The sequence below is a fragment of the Ceratina calcarata genome, unplaced genomic scaffold (genome assembly GCF_001652005.2).
Source record: "Ceratina calcarata isolate Rehan_Ccalc_2016 unplaced genomic scaffold, ASM165200v1 scaffold114, whole genome shotgun sequence".
Lineage (NCBI taxonomy): Eukaryota > Metazoa > Arthropoda > Insecta > Hymenoptera > Apidae > Ceratina > Ceratina calcarata.
This window is the reverse complement of record NW_017132337.1, coordinates 244,745-257,390: the sequence shown is the minus strand read 5'-3', so window position 1 is coordinate 257,390 and position 12,646 is coordinate 244,745. Positions and strand designations below refer to the sequence as shown.

The window sequence follows — 12,646 nt, the reverse complement described above, 5'->3', positions numbered from 1 at the left end:
CTATAATAACAAATTCAACATGCTAGCATTGTTTAACTGTATAGCCTATACATCCTTAAGGGCATCAAGGAGATTATAGTTTTTTTCTTGGAGGTGGACAAACGAATGCAATTTGGTTTTTATAAAAATTTGCACTTGGGGTGCCAACTTCACAGAGACGAATATGTACGTTAATGATGCAAACGCGCTAACAAGAATTTAACGGGTGAAAGTGTGCGCTCGCGTTAGTCAGCGATCGGAAGCGAGTCAATGCGCGCAATTAAGCCCTGGTTTACATCAACGTCGATTCGATCTATGATTCGCAACACGAACGCAAAGTCAAGGAAGTGAAGCAATTAACAAAAAAGTGGCTTGCTATAAAGTTACAACCGTGTAAAACGTTCAATACGCCCTCGTCTGGCGGTTGAAACGTGGTTCAACTTCCTGGAGAGAAACGGAAACCGGACAATCTTGCATAGATTTATGCAAACAGTATATCAAATGTCGTTTAAAACATTTTATCAAATATTCTGGAAAATAGTATATGAAATAATGTAATAGGTCTTATTCGGAGAAATCAGAATGATCTACCTTTGGCTTAACACTTCTCAAGCGGGAAACGACTAACATCATTTTGTGTATATTATTATTAAAGCGCGGATAATAACACAACTCGTTTTCTACGAATTGTCGGTGGATTATTGTTATTGATGGGCTGTTTGGAGACAAACTGACTATTTTAGAATAACATAACTCTTTTCTACAGTGAATTCCTAAAAATGAACCACGATGATGTGTTAAAAAATTCCTTAGGGCTTTCTCTTCCCCATCGAGGGCCATTCGCTATTTAAATTAGTCATCTGCCTTATCATACGTCAGAGAAATGATAATATCACCTCTCTTCTCTTCGAAATGGTTCCTCATAATAATCATTTACTACATCAGGTAATATCTGAAATATCGTACAAATTACTATATCAATTATTTTATCAGAGATTAGAATCAGAGATTAGACATATCATGTGAATCATTTTGCGAATTATTGCATACATCATTATATGAGATATCAAGATGCTAGCCAGCAGTGAACCTGGAATGGTACTTGCTTAGTCAAGTTCCTGCGTGTATCCGCCGATTACACCATTTCGGTGTGGAATGCATTTACGGAGATATCGTCGCGCCTCGAACAACTAACGCGTAATTGCCCATTGCTGCGCAGTGCTCGCTGCTTGATTAAGTCTATTTATGTGCCGATGAAAACGTTACAACCGATCCTCTTTACTCGCCGTTTCTTTCATCCCGGGTCCCAACCCATGTTTTACGACCGCGTCACGTAATTGTATTTGTAATACAAATAGAGGAGTGCGATAAATCTGCCATTGGTGCTTCGCTCATCAGCAGAACGGACTGCTAGTTTCTTTGAATTATTAATAAATGAAAATTCTATACGTTAGAAATTTTTTATTAGGCGCGAATGGCGCGAGTAAATGAAGTATGCGAGGGTATGACGAATAGTAGGGAGAGAGAGAGAAAGAGAATATAAAAGGGAGCGAGCACCTGTAAGTGTGAGCTCAATTATAGAGAGTTCATTCCATTTCATATAAATAGCCAAAATATGTTGTTTAAATTATAATTATAACTCCGAATAAAAAAAATTGAAAAACGCGACTTTCACATTTTTCCTTACCCTTTTACTTAATCTCAATTTTTTCGCAATCTTTTATACACATAATTTAGTAAACTAATCCTCTTGACTACTCAAAAAAACTCAGATTGTTTGATCCAATTTTACAAAAGTTATTCAATTTGTGTGTTCAGTTTTGCTCTTAACTGTATATTTATATGTTATGAAATGTTTACCGTTTTCAGGTTGAAAACCATCATCGAGCTTATCATCGCGAATTACCACGTGTGGTCATTGGAATATCGATCAAGTACTTACGGACTGCCCTACCATAAAAGACAGTCGATTCCGACTACCTTGACTGTTCCAAACGCGATAAGTTTATCTTAAACGGCGATTAGCAGAAGGACGTAATAAGGAAGGTATATTTTTCACAAGAAAAAGAAAACGCGTAATTTTCCTACCGGGAATTTATCAATGAAAATATCTATAATGATAATGATTCGCGACAGATTATCTGGAATAAATGTCTAGTAACAATTAGCGATAAACACTAATGTCACATGACAACTTTATTACAACAAACATATGTAATTTCTAATATCTACTGCTGTAACATCAAGAAACTTTATTTTTTTTTATTGACATTTGTTCTTCCGTATATATTTATTCAAATTACTCCAAATATTCATATTCTTTTTTTTCCACAAAATAAAATTAGTAAAACAAAGATATTTTTGACGGTAATATTAAAAGAATAATTGTGCACAAGCAAAAACGTGCGACGTATAAATTATTATCGAACTAGTCAATAATCCGGTCGCAGGTCGTTCAGATAGCAAGGCACGTTCACGGTAAGAGGCTAAACATCCTCGAAAATCCACTGCAATTCTATGGCCCTCAACGGGGACGAAATTTAATGACGTTTTCCTATGAACATAGATGGATATGGCCATAACGAGAATATACGAGACTTGCCAAAGCAGCTTCTAAAAAAGTACTCGAAGCAACAATAGTGACTCATAAATGTGCGTAGTATTGTTGTTCAACGTACTACGCAGCCTGCCACATTATTTTGCATATTTTAAAGCAGCACTTTGTTTGCAATAAAAGACATGACATTTCGTTAAATCTGAATTATGACTGTTAATCTAGCTTAACAACGATACTGCAAAGAAATTTTTTTACGGAACGAGCGTCGTTAATCAGCCCGGTTTTATTGTATGCAACTACGAGTGCGGGGATTATTTCTTTTTGTTCGATGGAGAAAGCAAAAGCGATCGACAAATAGAATATGTTTCTCTACGGTCACTGCACTATTCGCGGTGCGTGTCGCGGCTTTTCAGGGACGTGAGTTTCGTCGCACTGGCCCGGAAAATGTAGCGCACTGCGACAAATTTATGCAACGGGAAATCGCGTGTAACATTCGACGTGGTATCAACTTCGCAATCGTCAGAAACAAACCGCGCATCATTTCTATTCGAACAATAGTATTAAAAAGAATAATTGCGACCTACGAATCATTATCGAACTAGCCAATAATCTGGTCGCGGGTCGTGCACGTAGCAAGGCACGTTCGCGGTAAGAGGTCAAACATCCTCGAAAACCATTGCAATTCTGTGGCCCTCAGCGGGGATGAAATTTAATGACGAACGACGGAAACGTGCCTAACGCGACGCTTCCTCCTCCCATAAACGGAGGGTCCTCGAAGGAGAGAAAAAAAGAGAGAGGAAGAGAGAGACCCCCGGCCAGCTGCCGCGGTCGGTTCTCTCGATAGTACATTCGTCGGGCGTAGTTATGCGTACGGCCCTGAGCGGTTTCTCCTCGCAAGTACACGTGTACGCACGCGAGATGCGCGTATAAATACGCGCGCTTCGCGTCGGTTTATTTATACGCAAGGGTGTCCGTTGCGTGGCACCCACACCCTCGCCGCAACGGAAAATCATGTTTTGTTTCCTTCTCGTCGCGATTCATTGTCATGGTGACTGAGATTTAAATAGTTTAACGAATTCGGCAGAGGTTAATAGAAACTTATTTACATGTGGACACGCTTGGATAAACGAGAAACGCAGGTTTCAAGATCAGATATTACTAATTTCACTCCGGTTTGAACTTGACTGATCGCGTCGCGTTCAAGATAATTGCGCAGAGATATTTCAACTAATAACCAGGTTGCGAATTTTATGAATTTATAAAAAAGAAGTACACGTAGTATCAGCGCGTCGTGATTTTTAAAGGAATATCTTACTGTATTTTGTTGAAAGTTTCGTCTTGCATAAAAATTTAGCAATATATAACAAGAGATTGGCAATAAATCTAGAAAATGTAAATCGATAGGCGAAAGGAGAAAGCGAAGAGAGGACGTAACCCTCAAAGGAGGACATTATCTCGCAGATGTGGTCTGATGCACGCAATACAGTCTACTTCTTTGGCGAAGTAGGGTGAAGCGTGTTTCGGCATGAAATATTGCGTGCCGCCGCAGCTGCGCTTCTCTCTTTGTCTCCTTTTATTCACCCCGTGCACAACGTGTCTTCTGCCCCTCCTCCGCCTCATGTTTCCCCGCATAAGAAAACTGTGCGACACGCCAACGCACCGCGTTAAATATGTGTACTTTTACTTCCAACTGGCGAGGATTAATTCCTCCGAGATCTTTTAATAAAACAGTCTTAATCTCTCCAGTTTCCAACGATTCGTATCTTCGTTTCTTGTAGCGCGACGTTATCGCGCAACCCGGCTACATACAATGCGAGAAACTTTATCTCTCGTGCCGCCGACATGTGCTCGTAAAATGCGCACGAACTGAAAGTCGCGAATCGCAATACGAAAAGCGTTTTAAAAATAGCCGGTTGAAAAATTCTTTCTATATAATGCGATCAGACGATACGGTTAACATGGTTCGCGTGAAAGGAATTATAAACAAGGAATTGTAGATAACGAACGTAGCATTTTTCGCAAAAGTGTTATTTCCCGCCAGTTCGCGCACTAACATGGGAGCGGATCGAACAGTAAAGCGTTCCACGGTGCGCATCGTTTGCCGCTATTATCGCACCCGGTCGTTCATATTAAATTCATCCCTATGAATTTCCCCCGAGCGTAATTTTCTGTCAACATCACGAAAAACGTTTTGCATACGACAACAATTAAGATTCTTAAACATAGGAGAATTTCTATCAGGAAGAACGTAGTACGAATAAATGGAAGGAGTTCATCAATGTAAGTTCACGTGGGAGATTAGATAGAAAGAGATGAGAGAAATCTTTATCGAAATCGTATGCGCTAGACATCGTTGCGTGACTTGTTACGATCGAATTTCTAAACTACAGTAGGTATTGGAAATCGCAAGTGAAAATGCGAAAAAGAAGAGTATCGTAGGACGGCGTGAGATAGGTTCGCAAGCACGCAAGCGTGATCTCCTTTCGGGAGTTCGAGGGATGTACATTATCAATGATAAAATCCGCGTATGAATGCTTACTTTTTATCGAGTCTGTAGATTTACTGGATCGTGACAACCGGCGAACGAGGTAGCCGATCGCGAGAAGCAGACCGCCGAGGAACAGCGTGCTCGCGAGCACGAACACGGACACGCTGATTCCCGGCACGACGATTTTCCCTTCTGTATCCTCCATCTTCACCGCGTGATTAAGCCACACAACACTTTCCTCTTTTACCTCACCGCACTTTCGGCACACGCTCGACTCAATCCAGGTCCGTTAAAAGTCACGGCGAAATTCGTACACGGGCACGAGACGCGAGCCTGGAACACATACACGACCGCGTGTTCCAAAAAACACGAGATATCACGCAACGATCCGCGGGCAGTGCGTCAACTCTACGGCGAGCCTAGACTACTCGCTTTATAGATGCGGTGCCCGTTTGCTGCCAGTTTTCTAACCATAAACCAGACGAATCGCAGAAACGAAACTCATCTTCCATCTTCGTCCGCCGGCAACGATCGCATTTGATTTCAACCGGAATCTCAATTCGAAATTAGAACGCGATCGGTTCTTTACGATTCGCGAATCTTAAGTTCTCCGAGCGGCGCGAATTTCATAATCGAAGTTCGACCGCCTCTTTCGGATGAAAGAACGTCGTTCGCATTCCTCGAGCCCCCACTTGGTTTTTTCTTGGCACCGTTAAGAGATTCTACTCTACGATGATAAAGTTACCACTAAAAATCTTTTCTGGGTCACGCAGCGTTTGTAGCCTTCGTTTCGTCTACCGACACACTTTGTCCGCTCGAAATTCGTTGCTCCACGAAAACGGACACTCGATTATTATCCAGCACTGGACATTTATGTCATCAGGAAACTGAACGCGCGAGCCAAGAGCCGGCGACTCTTATTTCGCATTCGCGAGGAGAAACGAACAAGTGCCGACCGAGTTTAGAAAAGTTCTCGACTACTAATCCTCGTTGTATATCATCGAATAAGATGCGTACGGTTTGCTCGAAACAATTTTCATTTACCGCGCAACTTACGTAAGGGTACACTCAGAAATCGGTCGCAAAATGATCGCGGATAGGACGCGGTGTTCAGGAGTTTGACGAACGAACGTGTTTGCCGGGACACGCCGATAGTACCGGTATATACGCGCTGCTAGCCTAGCCGCTTCGCGTTTTTTTAACCCGCTCCTTCGAACATTCCCCACCCAGTTAAATCCCCACGAAGTTCTCGCGGTTCTCCCACCGCGGTTGCGATCGGACTTGCGCGCTCGAACTTTGGCGGGCAAGCGAGGAGCGAAACCACGTTTTCTCGATTGATATTCCACCGATCGATACGATCCATCCCGTCACAATGAATACTGATTTCATTCACATTTGCAAATCTTTAGCTGCCAACTTTAACAGCTTTGTCAACATTTCCTGATCGGACTCACAGCTTCAATTTAGATACATCTTTTTCCCCAAAACGAGTAGGATAATGACACTGTATGTAGCAGTGGAATTCCGGAAATGCAATTACGTCATTTCGTTCACACGGATGACAGAGTCATTTGAAATTTCCAGGAACGGAGTAACGGCATTCTAGGAAACCTGATGACTAGTCCATATTCGCCGCGGTCACGTTCGAGACTCCCGACTGGATATACTATCTCCACAGATTCTCTGTACTGCGTCTTTACCATCGATAACGAATACGTGCTTATCTCCGGAACGTTATTGTTAAATAAGAATCACTATATTACCGACCAGATGTTCTCATTACGTGATTCATTGATTGAATATTCCTTCATTTCACTATAATTTCGTCTGCTAAAACCCGCGCATTCTCTCTCTCTCTCTCTTTCTCTCTCATTGTCAGATATAAGTATGCACGCGAGCATCACCAGGACTCGGTGATGTTACATGATCTATACTGTGACCTAACGACTAGGCCTACAAACGTGCTCGTAACGGCAAGATGCGTTAAATTCAACCCGTTATTCGCTCCGTTACTTTTCCTCATTTCAATCGTCTTCGTCCTCGATTTAACTCTCTCACGTGCAGGTCTCCTCGCCACCGTGCTCGAGTATAAACAGAACCCTCCGGTCACATACAGAGTGTCCATTTTTACGAACGCTTAAAAGACAACCAATAATACCAAAGAAATGTATATTGTTATGCAATCCTACCCAGGAAATAAGAACCGTATCGACTTTTATCAATGTCTACGTGCCAGCTCCTTTAACGCATTGATATTATAAACTCTACTTATCCATCGTTATTTACCAAATAAATTTTTCCTGAGAATATCGTTATATATTTTTAACAATAATTATACCAGCTTATCTGCGGTCGCTTCCTCACCACATTTCCCGCGTCTACCTACGTGTCTCTTCACGAATATACTCTCCGAGCCAACGAACTCTAGCTCAAGTCTAAAGGTTGTTTGCCCGGAGTTTTCGTCGATGTCGATTTTCGTGGACGCAATTAACCGCGGAAAATTGAAGTTAACCGACGGATCGTAACGAGTAATGAAGCGTTTACTCTCATAATCTCGTTACACTGTTAACGCGAAGGGAAACTGCATTAAATACGATCGATAACATTTTCCGGGAAGAAATTGTTTAATTACGTAGAATTTTCTCGTTACTTCAACGATTAATCACGTCAAAAAAAAAAAATAAAACATGCTTCATTATAAATACCACATGGTCTAGAGATCTTCATAGAAGAAGAAACTTCAAAAGAAAATGTAACTGGATATTCAATGATTAAATCTTGTCAAACATTCTTAACGATGGTGGGAATGCTTTCACGCGTCAATGGTCTGATAAAGTAAACAGACGTTAAAAGTAACAAAAATACACGTCACGAAAAGCGTCATGTTTTCACGTCAAGAGACCAAAAATATTTGTCCATCTTATCGGCAAAGAATACACGCTAGGATACATATATTTCTTATTAGTAGCATGCTACGTTTATTTGCATCTTCCTCTGACCTAAGGCCAGTCTGGATAAGAACTGGAAAAAACAGAAACAAGGTGTGTAAATTCTGTGTACTCCCAGCTACGTAAGATATTTATTCTTTGAAGATGCTAGATAGGCTATCGTTGACTCGACGGGTTTTCCTGTCGCGTGTAAACGGAGCGAATTCAATGAATTCCCGCGCGACTGCGAGTTGCAGTAATTGCAATTCAATTGATACGTTAATTATGCATAACGATTTCCTAGCACCGTGAATTAATGCAACGCGGATCGTTAATATTATTCCAGTTTTTGCTTATTATTATCGTGCTAAGCATGTATCGTTAATAAAGCAACACTCTGTATGCCGCGATCTCGAGTATCTGAACTTTGAAATTGGCACAATGCCATGAAAGAAGTGCGCAATTTCGTGGCGGGATTGCCGCGTCCACGTTACCGGGAAGAATAATTTTGGGACGCGAGGATGCAGTCTGCGTCAATGAGATTTCGCGAAAAAATTAAGTCAAGAAACGAGAGACCTTCGGAACGAGGATAACGTCTCTTGGCGTTTAATAATATCTATATACACGTACCATAAATCAATCTAATGGCGTATTCAGAGTACGAAGTCCATCTGGAAATCATCACGACGTTAGAATTTCAACAGCTGAGTGCGGGCAATCCAATGCCATAGTCCGAAATGCGAGGTATAGGAAAAAGTAGGTAAGAGTGGCAATCAGCTTTTATATGTTTTTATTACCTCATATTTTGGACTTCGGTGGGTCTTCTAAGATCGTGAGAATTTCCTAACGGACTCTGTAGTGTAAATACTCCACAATAGCGTCAGACGATTGGCGCGTGTGACACTAAAAACGTCAAACGACACCACGCGAGATTTGATTTCGATATATGACTTATTCGCTTCGATCGACTCCGTTTATGATTTTGTCCAACTTTACATCAGAATGCATGATTATAGGTGAATTGTCTTAAAACCGATTAATTAATATTGAGACAAGATTGTTTTTTAACTTACTGTTCATATCTTCTCCTTAATCACTAAAACACGAGTCCAACGTTTTCTAGTTTCGTTATCACAAATGATGTAGCACCGTGAGTATCGTATATTGTATCAGTTGCTCGACTACGATTTCTTTTAGATGAATGAACGTTTATCATGGATAGGCATTAGGCTGTGTCTACGTCGCGATGCTTTTTCGATAGCTATACATACCACTCGCGTCTTCGACACTCACGTGTCGCGACTGATCAAAACAAAGAATACTCACCACGTTCGAGTCTCGGTCGGTCCTCGACGATCCTTTGATCCTCTACCACGATCGATGTTACAGTCATTACTTATTTTCTTCAAATCAGATACTACGCTATCGTCGGTCGTTTCATGATCAAAAACCGATATCCGACTCCGAGATGGAGAACGTCGCGGTACCGACGATGCATCGGCCTGCGTTTCACTGGTCCTCGCGATCCGCGATCGGCGAACACCACCGAGGAAAAAAGGTCGCGTGCGTGTCAGGAAAACGCGAGCTCGAAAACTGTGGACGATGCGGGAATGTGTGAAACCGTTGAGAGGGAAGGGCGTGTTTCGTACGTGGTGCGTGGTCTATTGCGGCCAACCCGTGGCATCGTGTATACTGAGTCATGAGTAACATGTTCCCGCCGGTTTATGAAGAGACTCGTTCAACTGATGTGCGCATGTGTCGGTGAATGCACCCGCCGGCCGCGCGCGCCTATATCGACACGTGTTGCACGACGATAACGATAACATGCCGCTGCTGCATCGCGAACGACGCAGAAAACTGGCGGGATCGTCGTCCGGACTCTCCTCTCCTCCTCCGATTTTGTTCCTACCAAATTTCTCTCGCTTCTACCTACTGCGATAACATCCGCTGGCTTTAAGCCCCTAGTAGGTGCATACGTGACGGCCGGACCTAATGACAATAGTTCGTGTAATTATACTTATGAAATCCTATACGTTTTTACAAGTGTTCGATGTATTTGCACATACATACATTAATGATAAATAAACTAATTAAGAAAGAGCTTTGACTCTCATTTCTATTTACCTAACGTGTAAAAATATGTTATACGTACATATACTGTTATTCGTACTGCGTTGCATAAATATTGACGTAGTTACAATAATGATTTTGCTCTAAATATAAAAGTTAGGTAGTTAGGATCGTACGAAAACCAAAAATAGATCGGATCAATGTATACATTATGTACGTGTTATATACGTATTGAAAAACAAAAGAACTGATTACAAAATTATACGAAATATATAAGATATTCAAGATTTTCTCACAGATTAGGAAGTTTCATAACAAAGAATATTTTAAATGAACACGGTTTATTTGATCAGCTTTCGAATTTTAAAGTCAGTTCAATTCCATTCTTAATCTTCGTTGAAGTATTTAGAATCTTGCACAGCATATGACATATAGGTATACTGTCAAGACGATTCACTCAATTCTATTGGAATCAGTTCGAAGAATAATGCATTTATCGAGAAGCTACACTTTCGTTGAACGTTTTTGAAAATAAATACAGGAACTGAAACAAGTTTTCCGCCTACAAATTTCTCGATTAATAATTCGTACGATATTTTCTTCTGCTTACTTCATGTATATACAATAAAATTAACGATGGCTGTTTGGAATGTTTCATTAATATCATGTTAAATTTTTTTATCTTATGTATCTGATTTGAAACATGATTGAATAAATACACGTAAAAAGATTGAACAAATTACGATGAATGGGAAAAAAAGAAGTGGACGAAGAGGTCGAGCTCCTTCGACCTCGGTACCACCAGCCCAACAACGAAGGTTAGCGCGATTTATACTATATATAGAATATCCAAATTATATAACTTCAGAGTTACATAACTCTGGAAATGATTCCATACTTTCTCAAAAGACATATACATTTTTTTTTAAGTCAGACAATTATCGATTGACGCGATAAACATATATTTTATGTACATGAACTGACTAATTTTATAGAAAAATATTGTTTTGCACAAAATGACGCATCACCATGCAATATTTTATGGTATTACAAAAAATTATACTTATAAGAATTTATATTAATTTTGTAAATTAGAACGAATTTTCTGTCAAGTAGTAAGTTAAATTGATTTTACATACGCGAATCTCGTGACCAGCACTGCTGACAACATCGTGATTCCTACCTCGTATCCTGTGAAGTTAGCTCATGATGGATAATATACTAAATTTCTTTGTTTAAACGTATTAATCCTACGAAATTCAAACGTCTGTCGCGAAATTTAAAGAAGAAAGCTCGATCAGAAGACGCGTTTCGCAAGATTTTCATCGAATTGCAATTACCTAAAGTGCGTCTCATTTTTCAACGTTTTCCTGCCTTATTTCCGGAAAAAGTTCGTGGACTCTTCCCGAGTCTGCGCAACTTGGTTTGATTGCATAACGCACTCCCAGATACAGATATTAGAGTTCGCGGCAGTAAGGCAGTATCGAGAGAAGCTCGAACGAGAAACGTAAGCGATTGAAGTGTTCTGTGAAATTCCGTGCGCTCGAAAACCGTAAAACATGCCACGACGACGTGCAGCCGCTCCTCCACCAAGGACGTAAGTATATTTCCCTGGAAAACTCCGGTTTCAATGATATGCCGACGATTTTACATTTCGTGTGACGTCAGTCCTAATCAAATTACGTGCTATTCCGCAAGTCCATGCAATTTTGTAGCAACAATGATTTTATTAATTGTAGGGTCAGAACTGCTGTTCCAGCCCGAGCTGCTCCAGCTCCACTCCGAACTGCTCCGCCTCCAGCTCCAGCCCATGTTCCGGCACATGCCCCAGCATCGACACCGATGATGGCTCAATCTCAACAACCGTCCCTCATGGGACAAATGGCTGCCACCGCCGGTGGTGTAGCTATCGGTTCAGCCGTCGGCCACACTCTCGGACATGCCATGACTGGACTCTTCTCTGGAAGTCCCAGTGAGACTGCTGTTGCGCCGGCGGCAGCTGCTGCTGAAATTGCACCTGCTGGCGGAGCTTGTGCCTGGGAGGTGAAACAGTTCATAGAGTGTGCTCAAAATCAATCAGACCTCACATTGTGCGAAGGATTCAACGAGGCTCTTCGCCAATGCAAAACATCTAACAGTAAGTAAATCCTTTTACTCGATATCAAATTTACCTTGCATGGAATCATATGATTAAACTTGTACTTCTTTCTTTGTTTCAGATTTACATTAGACAAGTATTCTTTCAAAGGCAAAATAGCATTTGGACAATAGGAGAAATTTAGAAAGTCGACACTCTGTAAATTAATTTGATAAGTCCTTGAAATTTTGATTTCATTTTTAGTTTATGTTAAACTAATGTTATACCGATTATATCTATACATTATATGCTGATATCTGTAGAAGCAATCAATTGGCATGAAATAAATTAATTTCCGTGTACATGCTTGTGCACATTTATTTATGTAAACCTACCCTTTGCCTACGCTTATAACACATAATTAAAACATACTTAGGAAACAAGACATGTACGATGTTTCTGCATTACATATTATAATGAAATACTTTTCTTTCCCTCTCCTCCATATTTTTAACTTGATTTATATAATGATCTCTATAGGTTTAAGG

The 12,646-nt window shown here is 40.7% G+C and overlaps 2 protein-coding genes and 1 long non-coding RNA gene across 5 annotated transcripts in view; 2 read left to right on the top strand and 1 right to left on the bottom strand.

Annotated features, from left to right (window-relative positions):
* LOC113464076 (uncharacterized) overlaps window positions 1-5,065 on the top strand; it is an 18,314-nt gene extending 13,249 nt beyond the window's left edge. The window contains exons 2-3 of the long non-coding RNA XR_003388901.1: window positions 1,849-2,025; window positions 2,430-5,065. This is a non-coding gene — a long non-coding RNA (uncharacterized LOC113464076). The remainder of the gene's footprint in view (window positions 1-1,848; window positions 2,026-2,429) is intronic.
* Window positions 1-9,370, bottom strand: part of prage (RNA exonuclease prage) — a 21,326-nt gene extending 11,956 nt beyond the window's left edge. Inside the window, exon 1 of one of the 3 annotated variants that reach the window (XM_018021081.2) lies at window positions 9,278-9,370. In XM_018021081.2, the coding sequence (XP_017876570.1) occupies window positions 9,278-9,344 (67 nt within the window). In that variant the 5' untranslated portion in view covers window positions 9,345-9,370. Of the gene's footprint in view, window positions 1-5,075; window positions 6,211-9,024; window positions 9,256-9,277 lie in introns of those variants that run through there. The other 2 variants (XM_026811848.1, XM_018021071.2) reach the window with 2 other exon arrangements.
* Window positions 9,371-11,459: 2,089 nt separating this feature from the next.
* Window positions 11,460-12,460, top strand: LOC108623133 (Coiled-coil-helix-coiled-coil-helix domain containing 2). Its single transcript, XM_018021445.2, has 3 exons — window positions 11,460-11,618; window positions 11,761-12,158; window positions 12,241-12,460. The coding sequence occupies exons 1-3, from the start codon at window positions 11,581-11,583 to the stop codon at window positions 12,249-12,251; spliced, it is 447 nt and encodes a 148-aa protein (XP_017876934.1). The 5' UTR covers window positions 11,460-11,580; the 3' UTR covers window positions 12,252-12,460.
* The last annotated feature ends 186 nt before the right edge of the window (window positions 12,461-12,646 follow it).

Coding starts and splice junctions, on each gene's coding strand:
- LOC108623133 (XM_018021445.2), top strand. CDS start 11,581: ATGCCACGACGACGTGCAGCCGCTCCTCCACCAAGGAC. Junction 11,619..11,760: donor GCCGCTCCTCCACCAAGGAC/GTAAGTATATTT, acceptor TATTAATTGTAG/GGTCAGAACTGCTGTTCCAG.